We start from the raw sequence: 27,303 nt of genomic DNA, 5'->3' as shown, positions 1-27,303 counted from the left end.
AGCTCTTTTATCTATGTTTAGACCAAGATTATATTGTGTTTGGAAGCTGTTGGAACCCAAACTGAGGGTCAGTAGCAGGTTATTTCTGAGCAGGTGCCATTGGATAGACTGGTCATAATTGGCCAGTTTGGATTTGTCTTGCATTTTGTGCACTGGACATTATTTGGCAATTTTTCACATTACAACACTGGCATTTACTTTGTAGATATACTGGAATAGCTTGACTAAAGGCACAGCTCATTCTGGAGCACAGGTCTTCAGTTCTATTGCCAGAATGTTTTCGGGTCTGAATATCTTCATGGTATTCAGTGCCTTCAGCTATTTCTTGATGTCGTGCAGTGAATCAGTGATTGCCGTGTGTAATGTTGAGGCTGCTATGAGGAGGCCAGAATTGACCATCTACCTACTATTTATGGCTGAAGATATTTGCACATTTTGCATTGATGTGCTGGACTCACCCATTATTGAAACTGGGGGTACTTGTGAAGCTGCCTCCTCTGGTTAGTTATTTAATGTGCATGACCATTCATGACTGGAGGTAGCAGAACTTCAAACCTGATCCATTTGTGTGGGATTGCTTCATTCGAACATGTTCTGTTTCTGTTTGGCTTGCATGGTCATCAGATTAATGCCCTCATTTTTAGGTATGCCTGGTACCTAAAATGCTGTCCTGCACTCTACATTGGACTAATGTTGATCTCCTGGCTTGATGGTGGTAGAATGGTGAACGTGCCAGGATGAGATTTTAACAATTCTGTACAAGGATAGTTGTTCTGCTGGTGGCTCACATTTCCTCTTGGATGCCCAGTTTTTAGTTGCTAAATCTGTTTGACATCTGTCCTGTTCAATATGGTGACGTTGCCCAAGACAAAATAGAGTGTATTTTAAAGTCAAAATGGCCAGTGCGGCAGTCACTTTGGACTGTCATGGGTAGATGCATTTGTGATAGGTAGATTGGTGAGGATATGGTCAAATAGACAATTTTCTCTGTTGTTCCCTCATCACCTGCTGCAGACCCTACATATCAGTTTTGTCTTTTAGGACTCAACTGACTCGGTCAGTGATGATGCTGCAGAGTCATTATTGATGGATGTTGAAGTCCTCTGCCCATAGTACATTTTCCATTCTTGCCATCTTTGGTGCACCTTCGAAATGGTGGTTATCAAGGACAGTACTAATTCATGAACTGAATAAGGTGGAAGGTAAAGGAGTATCCATTAAGATCCATAAAGGATCCATTAAATAAAAGGAGGACTGTATGCCACTGTGATGTCACACTGAGGGCCTTTGGGAAAGGACATTACTGAGGCTGGTCATTTTTTAATACTTAATTTTATTCACTCATATCACGCTGTCACATTCTTCATTGTGAGGATGATCTTGAGATTCAAATCTATTCTTACAGGAACAGAAAGCTCTGTCTGTCTTATGAAGAATCTGCTGACCGCAGTGCTGAATGTGCTTGATGTCAATTTGAGCCGTGTTCCCTTGTCCTGTTCTTCTTCTTTTATTTGTCTGCATTTACCAGACGGTGACAGGCTAACTCTTGTGCTGTTTTGAGAATTGTCACTATTGAAGTTGAAAATCAGAAACCCTGCTCCCCTTTGAATCAACATTCAAAAATGTAGAGCAGAAATGTGAATGAGATTGCCATTGTGTACTGAGATGTGCCGTCAAAAGTGCGTCCATATGTGTGCATAGTCCCATCTGAAATAACTTGCAAAACAAAATAAATCACTGAATAAGTCACTAAATATAGAAGGGAAATGTTGCAGTTGGTTACTTCAGAACATTTTTCAGTAGAAAACTTTAAAACCATTTAATTTGAAATGGTGTTTCTTCCTAAATGCCTATTGTTACAAATAAAATAACCTGTCATATAATGTTAAAAAGAGCGAACTAGTATAATATTACTATACCTACTGCACATAATAGTAAGTTTCTTCACTTGAGTCTAATTCTTTAAATTGGCAGTCTCTAACTCTTGGCAGAACCTCATTGGTGCGTACAGAGCAAACTATTGGCACCAAGCAACATCTACATTATGTAGAGCCCATCACTTCAGTGAAAATTCAGAGATTGACTGACTGGCAGAGTTGTGGACACCAAAAGCTTTAAAAGTAAGAACGGGGGCAGGAATGTTAGCTGTGTCAGGGATTATTGAAGACTGACACAGGGCAGGGGTGGGAACTGGAGGAAGGCCAGGAAGTCTTTAGAATTGAGTGCAGGAGTGGAAGCTTGGTGGAAAAGGTTTTGAGATAAGGCAGACCACAGAAGTCTGTGCCAAATCGTGTTAAGTGGCAATGATAAATAGGTCTTGCTTCAATGAACAGTTTTAAATCAAAGCTATGTTAACTGTGTTGATTTTAAATGAGGGCTTGCTGTACTTGAATTCTATACACATCACTCTGTGTTGTTATCAATGAAATAGGATAACACAGCTACAATCTAAAACTGTGCCCAGTAAATGTAGCTTCAATATATGTAGGCATGTTTAAGATGGACCAAGGTCAATTACATGTGCCATATTTTCCAAATATAGAAGATCATTAGAAATAGGAACTGAAGTAGGCTGTTTCTCCTTTGAGCTGCTTCGCCATTCAGTAGGATCACGGCTGATTTAACATCCCTTGTGTCCACTTTCCTGCTGTTTCCCCATACTCCTTGATTTCCTCCACTGTCCAAGAATCCCTGTATTTCAGCCTTAAATATACAAAGGGTTTCTGTCCCCACAGTGCTCCTTGGCAAGGAGTTCCAAAGACATTGAAGCCTCAAAAGAGAAATACCTTTTCATCTCAGTCTAAAATTGGTACCTCTTTATTCTGAGACTTTGTTCTGAGACTTTATTCTGAAACTATGGTCCTGGACTGTCCCATGAGTGGAACATCCTCCTGCATTTACCCTGTCAAAGCTCTTCAGACTAATATATGTTTCAATGAGATCGCCTCTCATTCTTATAAACTTGGATGAGCAGAGTCCCAACCTGTTTAGCTTTGCTCATCCTCTTTACTAGGGCTCATCCTCTTTACTAGGGATCATCCTCGTGAACATTCTTTGAACAACCTCCAATTAAATTATATCACTTTCTTTAAATGAGGGGACCAAAACTGCTCTCAATACTCCCAGAAGTGGTCTCTCCAGCACCTTGTACAGTTCCACTATGCCTTCCCTATTCATATACTTCAATTCCCTTGAAGTAAGGGCCAACTTTCCATTTGCCTTCCTGATTGCCTGCACCCATATGCTACCTTTCAGTATTTCAAAGTACACGTGCCCACAAGTTCCTTTCTGTTGCAGCTTTCTGTAGTTTTTCTCCATTTAAATAATTGTTCTTATGTTCTTCTTTCCAAAGTGACCAATTTCACATTTTTCCACATTATACTTCATTTGTCAACTTTTTGCCTACTTAATCTATCAGTATTCTGTCCCTCTTGTGACCTGCCTTTCCAAATATTTTTGTGTTGTTTATCATTTTGGTTATAGTACATTCACTTCTTTTGTCCAAGTTATTAATGTATATTGTAAGCAGTTTCAGTGTCAGCACTGATCGCTTGGAACCCCACTGGTTACAGGTTGCCAACCTGAAAAATAACTTGTTATCCCTGCTTCTTGTTTCCTGCCTATTAGCCAATTCTGTATCCACTCCAATATGCTACCTCAACATCATGAGCTTTTATCTTATGACTTAATGTCCATTAGGAAAGGAAATTGCCATCCGTACCTTGTCTGGCCTACATGTGACTCCAGACCTACAGCAATGTGGTTGACTCTTAGCTGCCTTCTGGGCACTTAGGGATGGGCAATAAATGTTGCCTGGCCAGCGATGCCCTCACCCTGTGAATGAATAAAGAAAAATCTTTTGGGTACTACCTTATTGAATGTCTCTGCAAGTCCAAATACAACACATACTGGTTTCCCTTTATTTATCTTGGGTTGAGATTTTCTCGAAACTAATAAATTTGTCAGGTGTGATTTTCCTTTCATGAAGCCATTTTAACTTTGCTTAGATAATGATTTTCCAAATTTTCTGTTGTTACCTCCTTAATAATTGATTCCATTACTTTTCCAACAGTAGAGGTTAGGCTAATCAAGCCATATTTACACCCTTTTTTGCCCCCCTCCTTTTTTGAATGGGGGTGTCATTTTGTCAGTTTTCCAATCGTCTGATACTACTTCAGAATGCAGTGGAAAATTACAGCCAATTCATTACTATCCCTAGAGCTATTTCTTTTAGGATCCTTGGATGCAAGCCATCATGGGGAGTTATTTGCCTTTAGTCTCATTAGTTTGTCCAGTACTACTTTGCTGGAGATGGTACTTAATTCCTCGCCTGTGTTTTTCAGTATTAATGGGACATTTGAAGTATCTTCAGCCAAAGATACTGATGTAAAATGTCTGTTTAATTTCTGTCATTTCCCTGTTCCTCATAATTATCTCCACAGATTCATTTTCTAATGGATCCATATTCACTTTGACCTCTCTCTTGCTTTTTATATATTTAAAGATGTTCTTGTCAGTTTTCATATTCCTCGCTCTGTTTCTTGTCTTTTAAGCCCTCATTTGCTGTATTCTGAATTTATCCCAGTCTTCAGGGCTGTTGCTGGCTTTGGCCTCCTTTATATGCCTTTTCTTTCAACTTGATACTCTCCTGAACTTCCTTGGCTAACTGTGGTTCGTTTGACCCTCTCTTTAAATCTTTCCTCCTTACTGGAATATATTTCTGATGAGAGTCACGAAGCATTTTCATAAATGACTGCTGCTGATAGCTTACTGTCTTTCCTGCTAATCTATCTGCCCAGCTCACTTCATTTAACTGTATCCTCATTTCATATAATTCTCTTTATTTAAGTTAAAGCCAGTTGTTTCCAACCAATGTTTCCCGCACTCAGAATTTAACATTCAGTTTATTGTATTGTGTTCAATATCCTTAGGGATATTGTGCGCAAGAGGAGGCAACCAGTATGCCATTCACTAAAATCCTGGCTGATCTAATTTTAACCTGAGCTGTACATTCCTGCATATCTCCAATAGTTATTGCCTTGGTAATTAAGAATGTAGCTACCTCTGCTTTAAAAATATTGAAAGGTTCCATTACTTAGACGTCATAATTATATTGGAAGAATATAATCAGATCTCAGATGCTACTGAAAGCTGCTTCTTCAGTGTTAATGTTATGTGTTTGGTTTCAAATTTGTTTGAAAACATCCTGTGAAGCACCTTAGGGATGTTCTACTATTTTGAAGTTGTTTCATAAAATCAATTTTCTAATTAGGAGAACACATTACTTTTTGGGGGAAGAAAGGCTTTGCTCATCTGAGATTTTACATTAACAATTAGCTTATGAGCAGTGTCATATGCTGTTACTTAGGAATTGCTGAGCAGTGTACGACATTGCTGAGGATCTTTATGGTTTCTGAAATTGAATGGCCAGGTGCTATTGTAATGTGACAATGTGTTATAAGGTAAAAGTGTATACCCTACAGGTCCTGAGAGGCAAACATCACAGATTTAAACGGTGTTGAAGATTTATAACAGTTTAAACAACTGATTTAAGATGAAAAAAAAGAGGTTTATAGCACAAGAGGAAGTAGTCGTGCCAACTGGTGCAATCAACAACTTGACTCCATTGTTCTGTTTTCATCCAGTGCCCTGTCTTACAATGTATCATGTTGTCAATTAATTTTTCCCCCCTTAACTACCCCACTAGTCTCAATCACAACTGCTTTTCTTCCTTTCAAACCTCCATTTATCAATTAACTTATTTTTACCTTGCCTTCAGCAGTAAACTTGCAATAATTCCTGAAGATTAATGGATTCTGTTTATTTTTTTGTTCTTCTTCAGATCTTTCTCAGTTACTTAATAACTTTTTATTTTTTCCCATATAGAATTTATAACTCTTGCTGAAGCTGTTGTTGGATGATGCAATATCCAGGGAGGCTTTGAGTCTCCAGTGATCACCATGGAAAAAAGGTAGTCATCACCATCACCCAAATCTGACTTCATAACCAACTTCAGCTGTAGTTCTTATGACCAATATCAAAATGGTTTCATCAATATCCCCATGTATTCTGAGCACAAATGTTAGTTCCTCTCTAAAGTTCAAATTGAAACATATCTTTTCAATAAAAATCATGAATTATTTTGATTATGTAAGATACTTAAATTATATTTTAATTACAATTGTTATGTGGTTTATATTTCTGTGTTTTATTTTTCTGCCTGATATTATGATACACTGTAGATGTTGTAGTTCCAGAAAGATATGATGAGGCTATACTTCTCTAATCCATTTTTCATTCCCTCACAAACTCAGGTGAAAATTCTTAGCCAAGAACATAAGGGAAGGCAGACGTAGACTTTGGATATTTCTAACGTGCTGTCAATTTAATGGGTAAGTGTATGGAGACAGTTTTTACAATGATTCTCTATTTTTCCCTTTGTTTGAGTTGTTTACATCAGAGTGAAAAAGGAAAGTTGACAGCCTAAAATGGAAGAAATCACTTGCTGAATTTGAATGCTAGTTACCAAAAGAAGAAATTTGATTGCTTGGATTTTTTGATTCTGCATTTCTTGTATTTTTTTTCATCACTCTTGGTTAAGTGGATGTTTGTTAATATAGCCATGTTTCCTTGAAGCATTCTTGATGCAGTTTCATTTGTTAATAACTTGCTGGAGTCATTAAGTACAGACAATATTCTCTAAATGTTTGCACTTTGTAAACTGTAATGTGAGTACAAGGAGACATGTGGCTGTAGAGGATGGATGCCGGAGGATGGGATGCGAACACAGCGAATGGTTGAGAATTGCAGAGCATTTGCGGAATCATGAAGCAGCATTTGAGTTTGGTGAAGTCGGGATGATGGAAATACAGCCTTTGAAAGCTTTAGCTGTGCTGCTTGATAAATTTAGATTTTATAATGCGGAGTGACACATATTATCAACAAAATTGTCTTAATTAGAATTGAATCCATTACAGCATTTGTGGTGCGTCTAGTCAGTGTGCAATCTGAAGCCTCCAGTACATTTCTTCTCAGTCAAGTTATTTTGAGACTTCAAGTTCCTCTCCAGGACGAAACGTAGGCAGATACCATTCGGCATTCCCTCAATATTACAGTTATCAGAGGTGCCAGCTTTCCAATGAGACATTAAAGGTTCTATCTGCTCTTTGGTGAGCATAAAATATGTCTTAGCACTGTGTTTCAAAGAAGAGAAATGCGGTTATCCCTCAATCAATGTCATTAAGTGATAGATTGTGGTGAGTATAACATTACTGTCTGGGGGAGGAGTTGTGGATTAATTAACTTCTGCAGTCCCAATGTTAGAACAGTGACTGCACTTCAGAAGTACTTCATTAGCTTTTAAAATGTTTTAGGATGTCTTGAGATCCTGAAAGGCGCTAAGAAGATACACGTTTGTTTCCTTTCCAGATAGGGAAATTAGAAAATAATTCATTGTGTGGAGTATGAAATTTTTTATTAAACAGTCAAGAATTGCCTGCTAAGTGGTTTAGGTCACAGTTGCAAGTACTTTCTGTTCTAGTAGTCTTGCTTGGCTCAGTGCTTTAGATCCAAATATGAAAACAGCAAAAAGGACTGTTCTTATTTTCTCCAAGATTTCTCTCCATACAAGCTGTGCTGCTATATACTTTTCTAGTTAGTGAAGTATTGCGAATAAAAGGTGTCCAGTATTTCAAATGTTTCTAAAGGATGCATGTAGGCTTTGGCTGTGAGTACCGGCATCATCTCGCCCTTTGCTGTGCTTTATTTACAGCATAGTTGACATTGCTTAAAGAGGAACGTAGTGGACTTGAGATTATACGAGCAAAACATTGAGAGCAAACATATTATGACTCATTTCACAGGCATCTTTGCTTCTGTTGTGCATTGATTTCCCTTTAGCTATTTGCTATTACATTTTTTTGATTTCTTAGGTTCAAGGGATATGACCTTAGAGCAGATTCAAAGAGTTGTAAGATCATTTCCTATTTCTCAAATTCATGCAATTTATCACTGATTTTTGCGGGGATAAAATAAACGTTGCATGTTTTTAAATTCTCTTATTCCTACAGTGTTAATTAATTGTTTGACTTTGGCTCATCAACATGACATTTGTTGCTTCACAATTCTGCGAAGTTCGAGTGATCCCAATTGTATCCAACATCAGTCCTCACTTTCGGTGGACTGACTTGACAGAACTGACTCCATCTTGGGCACAGTTAGAAGTCACATGGTGCCAGGTTATGGCTGAACAGGTTTATCTGAAATGCCAAACTTTTGGAGCGCTACTCCTCATCAGATGAAGTGGAAGGTAGTGTACAGACATAGAATTTATAGGCAGAGAGATAACTGCAAGATAATTCTAGGTAATTAAAATTGTCAAAAGACAGAAAAAAAATAGTGAGTGGAGTGTCAACAGACTGAATAACAAGACTTTGCAGGTCATCAAAAGTGTCAAACGGTGTGAATGAGTGTCAGTAGCTGAAAAGCAAGTGAAGGGATGACCTATGATCCAATTAAAGAAGACAGATAATTACAAAACAGAATCAAAAATAAGTTGGGACTAGAGACAACCAAATGGCTAGAATAACATTTCTGAAGAAGAGTCTGTGCCCAAAACGTCAGTTTCCTGCTTCTCTGATGCTGCTTGGCCTGCTATGTTCATCTACCTCTACACCTTGTTATCTCAGATTCTCCGGCATCTGCAGCACTTATTATCTTGCAATGATCTGTCTGCCTATAAATTCTAAACCTGTGCCCTTCCCTCCACTTCACCAGGAGCATCACTTCGAATTCTTGAGAGTTCAAATAAACTTGTTGAAATATAACCTGGTATGAAAACAAGTTGCTAGAAAAGCTCAGCAGGTCTGGCAGCATCTGTGGAGGAGAAAACAGAGTTAATGTTTCGGGTCTGGTGACTCTTCCTCAGAACTGGGTTCTGAGAAAGGGTCACTAGACCCAAAACGTTAACTCTGTTCTTCTCCTCCACAGATGCTGCCAGACCTGCTGAGCTTTTCCAGCAACTTTGTTTTGGTTCCTCATTTACAGCATCCGCAGTTCTTTTGGTTCTTATGAAATATAACCTGGTGTTGTGTGACTTCTGAAATTGATTACCCTAATCTAACACTGCGCCTCCACATCTGTCTTGGGCAGCATCATATCAAGTTTTTATTCTCACATGTAGTTCAAATCTCTTTGGCAAAAATTTTTGCAGAGTTCTGTAGTTGAAGTCTGATGGCAATAAGTCTCTTTATTCTGCTATACACAAGTTTGGTCATAAAATTAGGACAGTTCAAATCCCTTTCCTGTTCTCCAAATTGGTTGTTCAAATTATAATTAAAGAAAGTACAGATGACCATTTGTATGGTTCCTTGTCACAATAGTGAAGAATGCTTCAAACAGATTACTTAAAGTGCATTTGCTCTGTACCTTAATATATGTAGAATTAGACAGATTCCACAAAGGAAGTGAGATTAACATTTTATCTTATTGTAGTTTTGACCAGTGATAATAACTGAAGGAGCAATGTTGTCTCAGGCATCAAGAGATTTACCTGCTTTCATTTGAAATGGTCACGACTAAACAGATTAAGCTCCTGCATTTGATTTCTGGTTTTAAAATGGATATATATAGTTTGAAGTCAGCAGTGTAGTCATTAGCCGTTTACACTGACTATTTCTCACGCCTCTAAATTGTACAAGAACAATGGATTATTGAATTTCAACTTCCATCATTAGAGTTTTATGTATGATGTTAAAACCCTTACCCTTACTGATTTTTCTTTTTTCTTTATCAATTTTGGATTGGGGCCAAGAACATTGATGAAGATCCCCTATGGACTGTGGGCAGCAGCATGTGTTTTGTTTTTATAAAAGGAACAGACAAACTGTTTCATAGGCCAAGCCTGAAAGTTAATTTCACATTGGTTCTTGATCAAGGTGCTCTATAGATGCAACAAATGCTGGGGAAAGCAGAACATTAACCAGAAAGCAGATGTTTGGCCATTAGTGAGATTAGTACCTGGGAATTCGCCAGTGAATCTGGGAGAGAACATAATGGTCAAACAGAAGGCTAGAAAGTTTTAACTTTTTTTCTTTGGATTGTTTATCTGAGAGAAGGTATTTGGTTGTTAACCCTATATTGTTAAGATTTGAAAGCTCTCTGCTTAATCTCCCATTATCAGTTATTGGGAATTCAAAGGATAGAAATTAATTTCTAAGCATTGCTGAAACTTCGCAGAATGAACCGAACATGTGGTCTTGATCAGTGCCTTCAGAAAATAAACCAAGAAACAATCATATATGCATGTGGAACAATGCATCATGAAAACTGCTCAAACAATCTCTCCAGTTTTGTTAATTTCTTTTATTTATTCCTTTAATTGTGCTTGTTTTTCTCTATCATTTGTGTGAATGGCTGCAAATAAAGGTTGTTGGGTTTAAATCATGGACTTCAATTAATTAATTTGTTTGTTTTTGCTCTGCTAAAGTTACTTTTTATTAATATATAGTTAAGTGTTTTATTTAAACTACAAATCCACTCTAGAGTTGATCATTCACTGCGTCTGGAATTGCTTATCAAAAGTCTCCTAAGGAGACTTTTCAAGGTCTTTTGAAGCCTTTAATTTTACAATATTGCAACATAGAGATAAGAAGGCAGATATGACTCAGCTGTTTGTCTCAATATTGTAATGGACTTGTGGGTCTTTCATGGACTAAGGTGGTTTTTTGAAAGGCAGAAACCTGCATATAAAATGTAGCACTATACATCTGACCACAGATTGAAGAAAACTTTGGGAGACCCATATGGGGCAAACAATTTGCACTGAGATTACCATGGTTTCTAAAGGCATCTAAACCAGGTCCCTTAGTCAGTGTCAAGAAATTTGCAACTCATGTTTATTTTACATGAATGTGGTAATTTCACCGGGAGACTAAAGGCTCGCCTATCAAATTTGTCAGCTTGGAAAGACAATGACAAGAAATACACTCTGAACAGTATTTCAGTAACTGCTTTTGAGCAGTAGAACAGAGAGAAGAAAACAATGAATATGACAACAAGAATTGAAATGCTGTTTGTTCTCGCCTGTTTCACTCATCTCAATTCATTGACCAATGAAAAAGCTAAGCAGAAAAATAGTCATTCACCAAGATACATACAGATTCCATTCCTGTGCAGATACAACTTAGCCATTGAAGAGCTGGAATCTCAGGTTAAGAATCTAACATCTTGAGGATTCTATGAACAGTTTAACCACGTAATTTTTCTATTTCCCCGTCTACACCATATATTCTCCCTTTTAAACTTGTTACCCGTGTTTGAGTGTGTTTTGATATTCGTTTTGTTTTGGAACTGTGTCCAATTTTGGGCCCCACACCTCAGGAAGGACCTACTAGCCCTGGAGCGTGTCCAGCAGAGATTCACATGGATGATCCCTGGAATGGTAGGTTTAATGTATGATGAACGGCTAAGGATCCTGGGATTGTACTCATTAGAGTTTAGAAGGTTGAGGGGAGATCTAATAGAAACTTACAAGATAATGTATGGTTCAGAAGGGGTGGATGCTAGGAAGTTGTTTCCGTTAGGCGGGGAGACGAGGACCCGTGGGCACAGCCTTAAAATTAGAGGGGGTAAATTTAAAACTGAAATGAGATGACATTTCTTCAGCCAGAGAGTGGTGGGCCTGTGGAATTCATTGCTGCAGAGTGCAGTGGAGGCCAGGACGTTGGATGCCTTCAAGGCAGAGATCGACAAATTCTTGATCTCAAAAGGAATCCAGGGCTACAGGGAGAGTGCAGGGAAGTGGTGTTGAAATGCCCATCAGCCATGATTTAAATGGCGGAGTGGACCTGATGGGCCGAATGGCCTTACTTCCACTCCTATGTCTTATGGTCTTATGGAATTAGTAGACAATAAACTGCTTCCTTTCACTCAAAATCTTGGTAATTGCCTCCTTCACTTTCTAGCAAAGTATGTTTTAATTCAAGTTTGATAGGCTGCGTACTTTGTGACTGAGGCGGTTAAAAAGTGGAGACCCAATTCCACACTTGGTCATGCCAAATTCGAAACCTAACTGGAGAAGGCAATTTTATGGTCCTTCTTGCGGCACTTGTTTTGTAGCATTACTTTTTAAGTAGTTCCATTCTTGTTTCTCTCAGAGAATGTTTGCCTTGAGTTTCGCCAGGTATTTTGGAATTTGAGTCCAGCCATCATGTGTAATTGGCTACAATTTCTTGTACTATAATATTTTGGTCCCACTGATAAATGATTTCTAATTCTTTCAAGTGGAAATTAGTATCTACTCTGTTCATGAGTACTACTGCTGCACATCAATATGACTTTACTTGACCTGGTTTGCACATTTATTTCAGTGTGCCATTCTGGGACATGCAGAAGTGGTGCACTGTAAAAGATTGCGTCAGCCATCCAGCTGACCACCAACACACTATCCCCAAGTTCTTTTGAAGAGTAATCCCTGTCTCCTTTTCTCCCCCCATATCTCTACAGTGTTTCAAATATTTATCCAGTTCCCTTTCAATGTCTGCTTTCAAATCTGACTCCACCATCCTATCAGGCCACGTTTTCGAAATCCTGTTTCAGCCAAGAAAAATTTTGCTGGAATCAAATTATATCCCGCTGCCAGTGTATGCTGTAGTTGGACTCCTGGAGCTAGGAAATCCTTTTGACCAGGTTAAACATGTGGCTTCAATATTACTTGGAGGGATTTCAGAGACAAAATGGCTGCTACAATATTTGACTTGAAGTAGATTACTAATTGAATTTATTTTTAATTGCTTGGGGACAGGGTCAGGCCACTCAATCCTCAGATCTGTCCATTTTGCTCTAATAGGTGTTCTTGATCTCCACTCCATTTACTTGCATTTGCTCCGTATCCCTTGAGCTCAGCAGAAATCCATCCATCTTGGAATGCAAAATTTTAATTTACCCATCATTCTTACTGCCTTGTGGAAGAGTTTACCAGATTTCCACTACCCTTGTGCTGGGGAAATGTACTTTCTGATTTCACTCTTGGATAGTCTTGCTCAAATATGAATCTAACTCTCTGTAAAAGGTAGTCCAAGAAAATGAAAACTTGTCCAAATGTATCAGATTTTGACACACTGCCTTATAAAAAGGGAGTTTACTGTGAACTCTCGCAGTCTTCTGTGCCTGTGAGTACTTCCTGTCTACAGTTCTATTGCTCATCAGGTTTCTGTTATAGGAAGGGTCATTGAGAAAGCACATTTAAAGAAGGAGAAAATGGATGTGCGAGCCATTCTGTACAGTTTTGATTCTCTCCTAGGAGTGGTTGCTGTGGTATATTGATAGCAGTAGCAGGAATCTGATCTCTGTTTTGGGGATGGTTTCAGATATGTTGGAACACAAGAGAAAACAAGATGACAAACTTAAAATCAGTCACAAATGAAAGGTGATGAGTTCAAGTGGTCAAATGGAAGCCATTAAATATGATAGAAGAAGAAATTTATTTTACAATTTTCACTTCTGTGTTCCAGAACAAGAGGATAAATGGGATCCACAGAGACAGACTGCCTTGTAATTTCTTCATTGGTGGATGTAGAATACGTCCCTGTGCATTGGCTGTAGATTACAACACTGGCCAAATCAGGTAGGTAACAACTTATAGTTTTATTAATTTCCACCACACACAAACTCTTGATGGTTTAAGATTTTTACATTGTTTTATTGAGCTAAAGTCACAGAATTGTGGAATTCTACGGGTTCAGAGGTGAAAAATGAACAGTAGTTAGAATCTTAATTGACTGATATTAGAGCTTCAAAAGTAAAATTGTAATGAATATTAATCAGAAATCATTGAGCAGCCTTTAACCTTTTCACTTATCACGGAATCGTAGAACTTGCTAGCTCCCAAGACAATGGAAGCAAAACAACAAAATCATAAACCAATATTTTGTAACTAGCACATTTCTAATAATCACAATTAGTGCCAATTTAGGGTTATCAAAAGTGTACTCTATGTAATTTTAAACTATTTTTGTTAAACTACCAGTGTTACTCCCCCAATGGGAATAATGTCAATTCAAGTGTACTTTAATAACATTACAATTAGCTGAGCTCCACTTAGTAGAAATAAAGTTAGGTTCAGTGTCCAAGAATGATGCAAAGTTGGCAGGATTAATTCACAGTTGGATTTTTTTTTGTATAGCTGAGAAGATAACAACTTTGCATAACTAATTTATTGTGTTTTTTTACATCAGTTTTCATGTAATGTTGATTAGCTTTCTGATTCTAATAATATAACTGCATGTTCTTTTAAATCAGTCTGGTTGGCCTCAGATTTATATGTTTTATACAATACAGCACAAGAATAGGCTGTTCAGTCCACCAAGCCTGCAATCCTATTCCTAATCCTTATTTAGACCCTCTACTTATTGCTCCATACACAGTTTCTATCCCTCTGTTCACCTCCTGTTCATGTGTCTGTCAAGATTTGTCTTAAATGTTGCCGACATGCTTGATTCTGCCACCTCCCGTGACAGTCTGTTCCAGGTACCCTCCACGCTCTGTGTAAAATACTTTCCCCACACTTCTCCCCTGAATTTTACCTGTATCAATTTGAACCTGTGCCATCTTGCAGTTGACTTTCCCACCCTGGGGGTAAAATACCTGTGATTATCCACTCCATTTATGCCTCGCATAATTTTGTAGACCTTTTTCAGGTCACCCCTTAGCTTCTGTCTTTCCAGTGAAAATAATTGAATTTATCTGACCTCTGCTCATAACTAAAACCCAAAATCCTGCTAAACCTTCTCTGCACCCTCTCCAAAGCATCCACATCCTTCTTGTAATGGGACAACCAGAACTGCACAGAAGTATTTCAATTGTGGCCTAACTAAAGTTTTGTACAGTTGTAACATAATTTGCTAACTCTTATATTCGATGCCCCAGCTGATGAAGGCAAGAGTGCTATATGCCCCTTCAACCACTGTAACCACCTGTTTTGCCACTTTCGGGGATCTGTGGACCTGTACACCCATCTCCCTTTGGTTGTCAGTGCTCCTAAGTGTTCTGCCTTTTATTGTATAATTTGCATCTGAATTTAATCTTCTAAAATGCATTTTGTATTTGTGATGGACAGTTGGAAGATGACAAATCTTGTGCTTCCATTTTCTACCCATCTAACCTTGACAATCCTTTAGGCATTTAAGTCTGCTAATTAGACCTTTTTTTTCCTCCTTACCAAATTGGTCTAACTGACCAAGCTACGTAAGGACTAAAGATTTATCTTTTCAGGTTAATCATCTTAAATAGGCAAAGCAAAGAATCCAAGCTGCTTTTTCTTTTTTAAAAACAAGTGACTGAAGTTAACTTCAAATCTTTGGCTTTTGTTCTGTCGGTATAAATTGTGGAATGTGACAGTGATGAATTTTTTTCGATAGACATAATATTGGTTTTCTTCTAGGTCATTCGCCTCTCTGTCTTCTCTCACTTGCATGTTGTTATATCTGGAGTGGTGCTAGTTCTTTTGATGTTTCCACATGTTCTGGGAAACAACTTTTGCATGCAAGCATTGCATCAAACTACCTTCCAGTATATTTGGCTTGACTTCTTAAAGTTCATGTCTTGCTCTTAAATGCTTTCTCAGCTGAGAAGACTTTTCTCATAAACTACTTCATTTCTTTAATCTTTTAAAACCTCTCTGGAAATATCTATATATTTCTTGAAACTTATTGCATGACCTTATGTATTCATTCTGTGAATTGTTTTGGTGTTAAAACCAAATATTTATAAATTTAATTCCAGCAGATAAAATCTACTTTTCAATCTTATCAGGTAAGTGCCAGATCAAGTCATATATTTTATGACAGTGATTCATTTTTAAATGTCAATTACGTTAAAGACATGTGGCAAAAGGTTTTTGAGTCACTTTTCATTATTAAACACAAAATAGACTGGCAGCTTCTGGTATCTCCTTTTACTTTACCAGTTTTAAACAATAACAGAAAATGTAGATAAATGTTGCATTCATTTACATTCCACCCACTCTTGCTTATCTTATGCAGGCAGCATACTGTCTTATCTTTAGGCAAGTGGCCTTGACAGCTGTGGTCGCAAGCTGCGGTTGACCCTTACCAGCTGCGGTTCTGCCCTCAGATTGCTGTGTGAACAGCTCACAGGGTTCTTTAATTCTTTTTCTGTTTTCTCAGAGTTCAAGAGAATTCTTGATAATCCCACTTTTTAAACAGCTTTTCTCAGTGTAGTGCCATGTGTAAAGATTATTGGCAAAGAAGAGCTTTCTAAATATTTGTGACTTTCTGAACTTTGTACTCAAAACCAAGAGAGTATTCATGATTCAAGGCTCAGCAATTAGTATTGTCATGTTATTTAGCTTAGAAAATGTCTAAAGACGGCTCACACACAAAACTTCCAGGCACTGGTCAAGAAAAGCTAGAAATTAACTTCGAAGGTGACATTTTAAAGGAATGAGACATGAAGCAACTATAGTGGTTTAAGGAGGGACCTGTAGACTTCGGAACCAAGACAATTTTGGCCTCTGGTACCAATAATGGAACAGATAGCATGGAGGGGAGCAAGGTTAGGTAATGCTCGGATGTACAGGGAACTTGACCTTCTGTGCACAATTTAGTAATGTAGGAAGAAACGAGGACAGATGTCTGGCGCATGAGGCCATTTAATCCATCATAGTCCTGGAAATCAAAAAGTAACTGGCCAGTTAAATTGCAGTTTCTGACTGCAGTTTTTTAATTGCAATTTTTAATCTGTATCCTACAGCTTACAGAACTTGAGTATTTTCTTTTAAATACAATGATGACTTTTGTTCCTGCTGCACTCTGGATGAGGAAAAAAATGCTCCTCAATTTTCTTCAGATACTTTGACCAATCACTTTACGTCTGTGCCTTCTGATTTTTTTTTCTATCCCTATTAAAATGTAGGTTCTTCTTGTTGACTTTCACTATGCCTTTCCTTCACCCACCCCACCATCATTTTATTACACCTCAATTAAATCTCACGTCAGCCTCTCATGTTCCAAAGAAAACAATCCATTCAGACTTAACTGATGGCCATAATTCTCTATTCCAAGCAAAATCCTTGTATTCTCCAGATCTTCTGCACCCACTCTTACTGTGATTACATATTTCCTATAATGTGATGCCTAGCTTTCTTTGAATTTGCAAACTATATAGTCATCCCCCTTTATATTTATGTCCAAGTTACTAAGTATTTTGAAAATTCAATTATCTCATACAGATATGTGGAGAACCCCCATAACCTTCCAGTCACATGCACACCTGTTGATGTATAAAAGATTGTTTCCTTTCACTGAACCAATTTTGGATTCAACTTGCCACTTTCTCTTAGATTCCGTGAGCTTTTAATTTTGATTGTATACATCTACCACTTGCAGTTCTTATCCAAAAACTTTGTATCCACATTCTTCTCAGTCTTAATGATGTAAAGTATTGAGATCAGCTGCTGCTCAAGCTCTGAAGCCTGTCCTGTAAAGAAGATTGCCCAGAACATGAGAAACATTCCACAGGCTCATTTAAAACAAACCGAAAATTGTTACGGTGATGTGAAAACAAAAAGTTCTTCAGAAAGTTCACATTTTGAAGAAGGGTCACTGGACTCAAACTGTTTTCACTCCACAAGTGCTGCCAGATCTGCTGAGTTTCTCCAGTGATTTCTGTTTTTGATCCTGCAGGCCCAACAAGGCAGAGGATGATTTCGTTGAGTTGGAGGTACCCTATTGTGCCTCTATTTCTTTGTGTAATTGAATTTAAGAGAAATAACGTGACGATTTACTAAATAAAGGCAACTAGCTGTCACCAATTTATATCATAGTGCTTAGGCCACTTTAACCTGATTCTAAGACTCATGTTCACTCTGGTCTCATCTACTCCAGTGCTTCACTCCCAAACTCCTTCAGATCTACACTGTTTGCCTCCAGGTTCAGCTGTGTTATGATATCAATCCTTCAGTGTGTTTTATTAGAATCACAGAATCCCTACAGTGTGGAAACAGGCCCTTTGGCTCAACAAGTCCACACCAACCCTTGGAGCATCCCATCGAGACCCCCCCCCCCCCCCAACCCACCTAATCTACATATTCCTGAACACTACGAGCAATTTAGCATGGCCAATCCACCTAACCTGCACATCTTTGGACTGTGGGAGGAAACCCGAGCACCCGGAGGAAACCCATGCAGACACAGGGAGAATGTGCAAACTCCACACAGACAGTCGCCCGAGGGTGGAATTGAATCTGGGCCCCTGGCACTGTGAGGCAGCAGTGCTAACCACTGTGCCATCTTCAACACTTGTGTTCTGCACTTTTAATAACCCCAACTTTTGTCTCCGATCATACTCTTGCTGCTGAGGTGGTGTTGATGACTGTCGGTTGAGAACTCAGCCCAACATGTTAGTACTGTGTCCTTGCATTATTAACACATTTTCTTTTAAGTGGCTGCTTCTCTTAAATACATTTCTGTAACTTATCATGTTAGCACTTGGGGGGGATAATTTTAGAAATTATGGAGTGATTAGAAACGTTGAGAACAAGTGAGTTTGTTTTAAGATCATATGTCTTCGACAATCACTCATTAAGGAGTATGATTGGCTGCTTAGGAAATTCTGTGTCATTGGTCACGGATACCTTGCGTGGCTAATGAACCTGATCCTTGAGACTCCTCTCCGAACACAAGTTTGGCAGGCGTTCCCAGGAAGTAAAATTAGCCTTTGACCTTGATTGCTGGTATTTCTTTCTCAGGCTCCTTTTGCTGACTAATGTTCTCAAAGAGCTGTATCCCTTCATGCAGGAGGTTCTTTCAAGTTGGTTTCTTCTGAGCAAGTGTCTCCCAGGCATTGATGACTGTGTTGTGTGAAAAGATAACATGCAACTGACTTAGAATGACGATAGCTGGTCTTGAATTTGTATTTTTGTCTTGAATTGTTGAGTGTATCAACTGAAAGTAAACTTGCAGAGTTCACAATTTTTTAAGATCCATTTATAGCAAGTCACTTTCCTTTAAAAATATATTCTGTAGTTATATATTTTATATGTTAAAATATTAAATCAAGGAAACAACTAATACAGTATTTTTCAGCATCAACTCTGTGCAGTGAGATGGCATGGTGGCTCAGTGGATGTGCTGCTGCTTGACAGTGCCAAGGACCTGAGTTCGCTTCCAGCCTCAGGTGACTGGAGCACATGCTCCCCGTGTGTGTATTGGTTTCTGCCGCATGTTCTAGTATCCTCCCACAGTCCAAAGATGTGCAAGTTAGGTGGTTTGGCCTTGCTAAATTACCCATCGTGTTCAGGGATGTGTAGGTTTGGTGAGTTAGTCATGGACAGTATAGGGTGGGGGTGATGGATCTGGTGGAATGCTTTTTGGTGGGTCGGTGTGGACTTTTTGGGCCAAATAGGCTGTTTCCACCCTGTGGGGATTCTATAAAATCTTGTAACCTTTGTGTTATACCTCAGGACAAGTAGATGTGTATGATTTATGGTGATTGATGCGATACGTTGGCAAATGGTCTTGCATCCTTTTGGAGGCTTGCCTTTGCAACTTGTTCAGTCTGTTTTCTGCAGGATTTTTCAAATTGATGTAAAATGACAAAGCAGCCATTCAGTAGAGTGAACATATAGACAATATGTTCTGCAAACAGTAAATGATAAAAATTGACTTGTGTTAACACAGATACTGCCTCTTTTTAGTCATGATTCTCTGTAATATTTAGGGTCTTAGATGGCCTTCAGAATTTCTGACAAACCTGCAATTCAACTGAATTTATCCTTGATATTTCCAAATGCTGTACTAACTATAAAATGCACCTGATACCCTGAATCCTTAAAGTGGTTGATTTTAGACATTGTATCTACTTTCTAGTTATTACCTTTATCATGAGCTAATTCAGCATGAATGGCGTCATCGGCACCTGACTGTATGCCTAAACCTTTGAATTTAGTTAATTTTAAACCATCAAATATTTGAATGGAATACTTTTGACTGAATTAATTTCTGAACTAAGGCAAGAATACAAACTCCATGAAGCAAGAACTTCTTTCTATAAAGTGCAAAAGATAAGGCTAAAGCATTTATAGCAATCTTCAGCTAGAAATGCCGAGTTGATGATCCATCTTGGCCTCTTCCAGTGGTCCCCACCATTACGGATACGAGTCTTCAGCCAATTCCTTTCACTCTACATGATATCAAGAAACAGTTGGAGACACTGGAGACTACAAAGGCCCTGACTACATTCTGGTGATAGTGCTGAAGACCTGTGCTCCAGAACTTGCCGCTCCACTAGCCAAGTGCTTTTAGTACAGATACAACACTGGTACCTACCCAAGAATGCAGAAAATTGCCCAAGTATTTCCTGTACACACAAAGCAGGACAAATCCAACTTGGTCAGATACTGCTACATCAGTCCAATCCTGATCATCAGCATAGCGATGGAAGGTGTTATCAACAGTGCTATGAAGCAGCATCTACTCAGCAATAACCTGCTCAGTGATTCCCAGTTTGTGCACGGTCAAAGCCACAATGCTCCTGACCTCATTCTAGCCTTGCTTCAAACATGGACAAAAGAGCTGAATTCCAGAGGTGAGGTTAGAGTGACATCAAGGCTGCATTTTACCAAGTGTGATTTAGAAGGAGCCCTAGCAAAACTGGAATCAATGGGTATCGGGGACAGATTGGAGTCTTACCAGACACATAGGAAGATGATCGCGGTTGATGGAGTTCAGTCATCTCAGCTCCAGGACATCTCTGCATGTTGTCCTCAGGCTAGTGTCCTCAGTCCAACTATCTTCAGCTGTTTCATCAATGACCTTCCCTCCATACTAATAAGATCAGAGTGGGGATGTTCGTTGATGATTGCACAATGTCCAGCAACATTTGCGATTCCATTGCAGGGTGCTAAAGAGGAGGGGTGCATAGCTAATGAGGTGGCTGGCAGAAAATAGTGAGAAATCTTGCACTGGCTCTGAGAAACCTTCAAGAAACTTAGCAAAATTAATCCGTGATCAAATGCAATAAGATCTCGACCACATCCAGGATCGGGCTGACAAGTGGCAAGTTACATTTGCGCCACACAAATGACAGGCAATGGCCATCTCCAATAAGAGGCAATCTAATTACTACCGTTTGACATCCAGTGGAGCGACCATTGCTGAATCCCCCATTATCAACATCTTTGGTGTTACCACTGATCAGAAATTCAAGAGCAGGCCAGAAGCTGGGAATACTGTGGCGAGTAACTCACTTCCTGACTCCTTAAAGCCTATCCATCAAAAACAAGGCACAAGTCAGAAATGTGATTGAATACTCCCCACTTGTCTAGATGGGTGCAACTCCAACAGCACTTGAAGCTCGACAGTATCCAGGATAAAGCCCACTTGATGGGGATCACATCCAAGATTATCCACATCTCCACCGACTCTCAGTAATAATGACTTGCAGTATCTACATGATGCACTGCAGAAATTCACCACAGATCCTTAGACAGCACCTTCCAAACCCACAACCAATTCCATCCAGAAGGACAAGGGCTGCAGATAGATGGAAACACCACTGCCTGCAAGTTCCTCTTCAAACCAGTCACCATCAAGATTTGGAAGTATATTGCCATTCCTTCACTGTTGTTGGATCAAAATTCTGGAATTCCCTCCCTAATGGCATTGTGGGTCAACCTACAGAATGAGGCCTGCAGTAGATAAAGAAGGCAGCTCACTACCACCTTCTTGAGTGCAACAAGGGACGGGCAATAAATGCTGGCCAGCAGCCATGTCCACTTCTGACAAGTGTATGAACAAAATAAAGTGTACTTTTCATAGAAGGCAACATTCAAAGGCAGTCTGCAGGAGTATTCTCAAATAAATAGTGAAGAGCCATAAAAGGAGATAGCTTTTGGTCGTCTGACTAAGTTTAAAAGTGGATGTTAAAGTAGTAAATTAAGGTAGAGTGTGAATTTTAAAGCTTGGAGCCTAGGCACCTAAAAGCACAACCTATCCATTGGTGGAGTGATTAAAATTGGAGATGCACAAGAGACAAAAATTAGCGGGGTGTGGGCTTAATAAAATTTCAGAGCAAGTTGAGATGGGGGAATGATGAGGCTGCAAAGGGTTTTGGGGAAAAAAAATGACTTTAAGATGCAAGACATTGACCAGGATCGGGTGTTAGTTAGCGAGCCCAGAGACATGGGTAGCTGTATGTTGGATGATCTCAAACTTAATCAGGTCAGAACTGACCAGGTGTGCATGTAAATAATCCAGTTTAGAGGTAATGGAGACAAGAATAAGAATTTCAGCGGTGGGTGAGCTGAGGATGGCCAAAATATTTGATTTCCATGAAAGTGTAAGTACATGATCTTAGTATGGCATAAACATGAAATCAGAAACTAGCCTCGGGAACAAATGTGACTAAGGTTATGAGCCAACTGAGTTCATTTTCGGACTGTTAGTAAGGGACACGCTTGCTAGCTAAAGAATAGAGAGGGAAAGTAAATTTTTTCAGATTCCACTCCTGTTTAATTGAATGAAATTTATACCCTTCTGGTAATAGATGCCAGTTCAGATCAGAATCGAATCTGCAAACTCAACCCTGTTGCTTTATTTTCAAGAAGTTCATAAATCACTTCGAGCATTTACCTTGGCAACTGGAATACTCTTAAATGGAGTCAAATCGTGTTATTTTGGTATCATTTATCATTTATTTACTTCAACAGAAAAGCTGCACTCTTGTTATTGTTTTCTCTCATTGTTATTTTTACCTCACTGACCTGTGTTCAGGAAATCATTTTGACGATTCCATTTCACAGTAAACTAGTGCTCTCTAGCCATCTTGTTTTGTTACAGATTCCAAACCATCTCTTTAAAAACTCGGTGTACCTCAGTTGCAACTTGAAATTGACCCCATTTCAATTTGCAAATTTTGCTGCAAAATAGAAATTAAGTGGTGATTGACCCAGAGCTGTGATCAATAAAGCAAATTGTCCTTTGCTGTTAAAAAGACAGATCACAAATCCCCCTCGTCCTCACATACCACCCCACCAACCTCCGGATACAACGCATCATCCTCCGACACTTCCACCGTCTACAATCCGACCGCACCACCCAAGACATCATCTTTCCATCCCCACCCTTGTCTGCCTTCCGGAGAGACCACTCTCTCCGTGACTCCCTTGTCCGCTCCACACTCCCCTCCAACCCCACCACACCCGGCACCTTCCCCTGCAACCGCAGGAAGTGCTACACTTGCCCTCACACCACCTCCCTCACCCCTATCCCAGGTCCCAAGTTGACTTTCCATATTAAGCAGATGTTCACCTGCACATCTGCCAATGTAGTATACTGTATCCACTGTACCTGGGGTGGCATCCTCTACATTGGGGAAACCAAGCAGAGGCTTGGGGACCGCTTTGCAGAACACCTCTGCTCGTTTCGCAATAAACAACTGCACCTCCCAGTCGTGAACCATTTTAACTCCCCCTCCCATTCCTTAGACGACATGTCCATCATGGGCCTCCTGCAGTGCCACAATGATGCCACCCAAAGGTTGCAGAAGTAGCAACTCATATTCCGCTTGGGAACCCTGCAGCCCAATGGTATCAATGTGGACTAGGCAAGCTTCAAAATTTCCCCCTCCCCCACTGTATCCCAAAACCAGCCCAGTTCGTCCCCTCCCCTCCTCCCTAACCCGTTCTTCCTCTCACCTATCCCCTCCTCCCACCTCAAGCTGCACCTCCATTTCCCACCTACCAATTTCATGCCGCCTCTTTGACCTGTCTGCCCTCCCTGGACTGACCTACCCCCTCCCCACCTCCCTACCTATACTCTCCTCTCCACCTATTTTCTCCTCTATCCATCTTCGGTCCGCCTCCCCCTCTCTCCCAATTTATTTCAGAACCCTCTCACCATCCCCATCTCTGATGAAGGGTCTGGGCCCGAAACGTCAGCTTTTGTGCTCCTAAGACGCTGCTGGGCCTGCTGTGTTCGTCCAGCCTCACATTTTATTATCTTGGAACTGCAGATGCTGGAGAATCCCATTATCTCTGATCGCATGAATTGCATACCAATTTCAGACTTCTGCACTGCATTATAAGATATAACTCTTCTAACATAACATACACTAAACTGGAGGATATGTTGTATGTTGTAAACATTGCTATTGGGTGAATTGTGTGAGAGAACTTTGGCATGATTTCATTCAGTATTGTTGTATTTACACTTGAAACTACTTGTGAAATATTAGAGGTAAACTCCTTTCAAAATGGCTAGTTTCTAATAATGCAGTATCCTGTCTTGCAGTCACTTTTCCTCATGGCCCACAGCAGCACCCTAGCAGTTCCATTACTATTTCTGGCATTGAAGATCTTCAGATGTGGAGCTGAAGGTATGTGGTATCCTTGCATGGAATCATTTGATATTGGCCTTGTACCTCCTATTTATAGCTTCCACTCATATTCTGGTAGTAAAGCCAGGACAAAGATGGACAGCATTGGAGAAGTCAAGCTGTCTGTGTTTTTGGTTTGGTTAAGTTGCAATGTTGCCACATACTACACACCAATGCTAACACCTCTTTGGCGAGCTCTTTATCATTCACTTTGGTTAAATCACAAATCAGAACTTGCCCCTTTTACTTTGAGTGCAACTAGAAAACTTATTCACAAGTGTTATAAAGCAGATTCCAACCAACACACACACACACACACACACACACACACACACACACACACACACACACACACACACACACACACACACACACACACACACACACACAGTGGTGAACTAAAACTGTAACATCCAAAGAGGAGCACCTCGCCCCATAATCTGTGAAAAGGATTGTAAAAAATAGTGTAGCTTGCTCTTTGCAAACTTTCAAGCTACTGCTCAGACATCTATTTTAAGTTTCTAAGCACAGAAAAAGCACGTGATACTTTAAAGAGGCCACGCAAAGCTTTCCCCCCGAGCATTTTATAAACACTAAGTTCTAGCTTTCTGCCTCCCAATCTACGAGCCCTCTACCCAATTTCGCAACACAGATATAAATGCATGAAATGCTGGAAAAACCTGGTAGACCAGGCAACATCTGGGGAAAGAAAGAGTTATGCTTTAGCTTGAGGACTTATTGTTACTACTAACAAAAGAGTGAATCTGAGGGAGACAGCAGGAAGAACAGAAGTTCTGCATTGGAGCAGAGACTAAATAACAAGATGTCATAATACAACAGCCAAAGAGAGTGGAAATGGATAGACTGAAGAAACATAGTTGTTTTCAAAGTGAGGTATGAATTTCTAAATTTAAAAAAATCTGAAACGACGTGAAGTAATAAAGATAGAAACGAGACTGATCTAACCAAAACAGAAAGAAAATAAGATGGAAGCAGATGTAATAACCCAAAGCTGTTGAACCCCCATGTTGATGCTAGAAGACTTTAGAGTGCTGAGCCAGAATGTAAGATCCTGTTCCTGAAGCTTATTTTGAACTTCATTGGAATACTAACACACAATGGACAGAACGATAAATGTGAGAGCAAGATGGCAAATTAAAATGACAAGCAACCGGAAACATAAGGTGTTTGACAAAACACTCACCTGATTCTGCATTTGGATGGCACAGTTTTGAGGGGATTATAAATGGGCAATGAATAAAGTTGCTAAATGGAAGGATGTACAAGTAATTTTTCAATTGGAAAGTGTGTCCAGGGCCTTTGACAGTAAAGGATTTAAAAGACAGATGTTGCATTTTTGCGCTTGCATGGAAAGATGTTGTGGGGAACTGAAGGGTGTTTAGATGACTAAGTAGTGGCCCTTCAGAGAGAGATATTCCTTTGGAGTGAAGGTTATTTTATGCTAGAACTGGTGGAAAATGAAGAGGATAATTTAGATTGTGGAGGCTGGTGAGGTGAAGTTGAGGGCACGAGAAGCCCTGTCATGGTTCTGGGAAGGAGGAGGAGGGGGGAGTGGGGGCATGTTTTGTGAAATATATGTAACACATTGGGGGAACCTTGTCAACCACATTAGATGGGAATCCTTAGTTGAAGACCAAACATGATATTTTGGTTGTACTGGTGTGGAAGGTTGCATCATCAGCACAGATTTGACAGAAACGACTTGGGAGTATGGAACTGAGTGCTTGCAGGAAGCAGTATGTGAGGAAGTATCATTCAGGTAGCTGTGGGATTTTGTGGTTTGTAGTGAACTTTAGTGGGTAGCCAGTTTCCAGAAATGAAGATGGACAAGTTGATGAAGGGAGGGAAAATGTTAGGATGGATGAGATAAAGGAACAGGAAGGCTGGAAATTGGAAATACAATCAATAAAAGTCCTTAATCATGTCGGAGAGCAGGATGGGCATTATTACAATTAGCACTGTACCAGAATAAAAAAGGGAGGTGGACCTGAACAGGATGGAGATAATCAGTGTTCCCTGTGTCTCACGGAAGGCAGGCATAGCCAGGATCCAGATGCTGGAGAAACTCTGGAAACCTTGCAGCACGTGTGGTGAAAGAGGCTTCAGTTTTGAAGAGGAGCAGAAGGAAAGGTTTGCAGAGTGAGTACAAGCTCATCTAGGTGGTGTGGAGGATGGCCTAGGCTCCTGTTCAAAAAAATGTTGAGAACCCCAAACTGTTGTGTTGTGGTTGGCACAGTAAAGGATTGGATGTGCAGAGTGACTGGGAGGAAGTTAAGGCCAGGAAACTGTTGAAATGATAGAGGGCAGCAAAAGAGTTGTGGATATAGCTGGAGGGGAAAAAAATTGAGAGCAAGAGGGAGAGGATAATTTCAGTGAAACTTGAACGGAAGAAGGTGGTGATGACAGTATCATGGGGGTGGGAAGGAGGCAGCAGAGGATCCATAGTGTGATATGGTAAGGGAAGAGGTTTAGTAGGGGAAAATAAACAAGGAGGCAACATTGGGAGAAGGGGACGAGGTGATATTGTCAAGTGAGGAAGAGAAGGAAAAGGAGGCAGTGTTGCAAGGAGGAGGGGGTGGTGGCAGCATGAGGAGGAGAGGAGGTGGTGACCTGGAGGAGGACAATAAGGCATTGTTGTGGGGTGGAAGCAGAGATTGCAACCAGCAATGGTGATGTCGAGATTTTCCATGAGTGTGTACTTCATGGCTTTTTTCAGATCAAAACATTGTGGAAATAACCAATGAACAGGTTGTTCAAGACTGGGTACTGTGCAACGAGAGAATTAGTTAGTCTTACAATTACAGTCGTGATGTGTCCCTTCAGGAAGAGCAGCTATAAAATGATAAAGATGAAGAGTGATGTAGACAACTCTGAAACTAGGCTCCTGAA

General features: G+C 39.8%; 1 protein-coding gene across 2 annotated transcripts in view; it reads left to right on the top strand.

Annotated features, from left to right (window-relative positions):
• Positions 1-27,303, top strand: part of reck (reversion-inducing-cysteine-rich protein with kazal motifs) — a 174,604-nt gene that overhangs the window by 5,866 nt on the left and 141,435 nt on the right. Inside the window, exons 2-5 of one of the 2 annotated variants that reach the window (XM_048529019.2) lie at positions 5,887-5,971; positions 6,315-6,392; positions 13,512-13,624; positions 24,309-24,393. In XM_048529019.2, coding sequence (XP_048384976.2) covers positions 24,321-24,393 — 73 coding nt within the window. In that variant the 5' untranslated portion in view covers positions 5,887-5,971; positions 6,315-6,392; positions 13,512-13,624; positions 24,309-24,320. The remainder of the gene's footprint in view (positions 1-5,886; positions 5,972-6,314; positions 6,393-13,511; positions 13,625-24,308; positions 24,394-27,303) is intronic. The other variant, XM_048529021.2, reaches the window with a different exon arrangement.

The sequence above is a fragment of the Stegostoma tigrinum genome, chromosome 5, assembly GCF_030684315.1.
Source record: "Stegostoma tigrinum isolate sSteTig4 chromosome 5, sSteTig4.hap1, whole genome shotgun sequence".
In the NCBI taxonomy this organism is placed as follows: Eukaryota; Metazoa; Chordata; class Chondrichthyes; order Orectolobiformes; family Stegostomatidae; genus Stegostoma; species Stegostoma tigrinum.
Note: the sequence above shows the minus strand (reverse complement) of the source record. Positions and strands in the feature narration are given on the sequence as shown.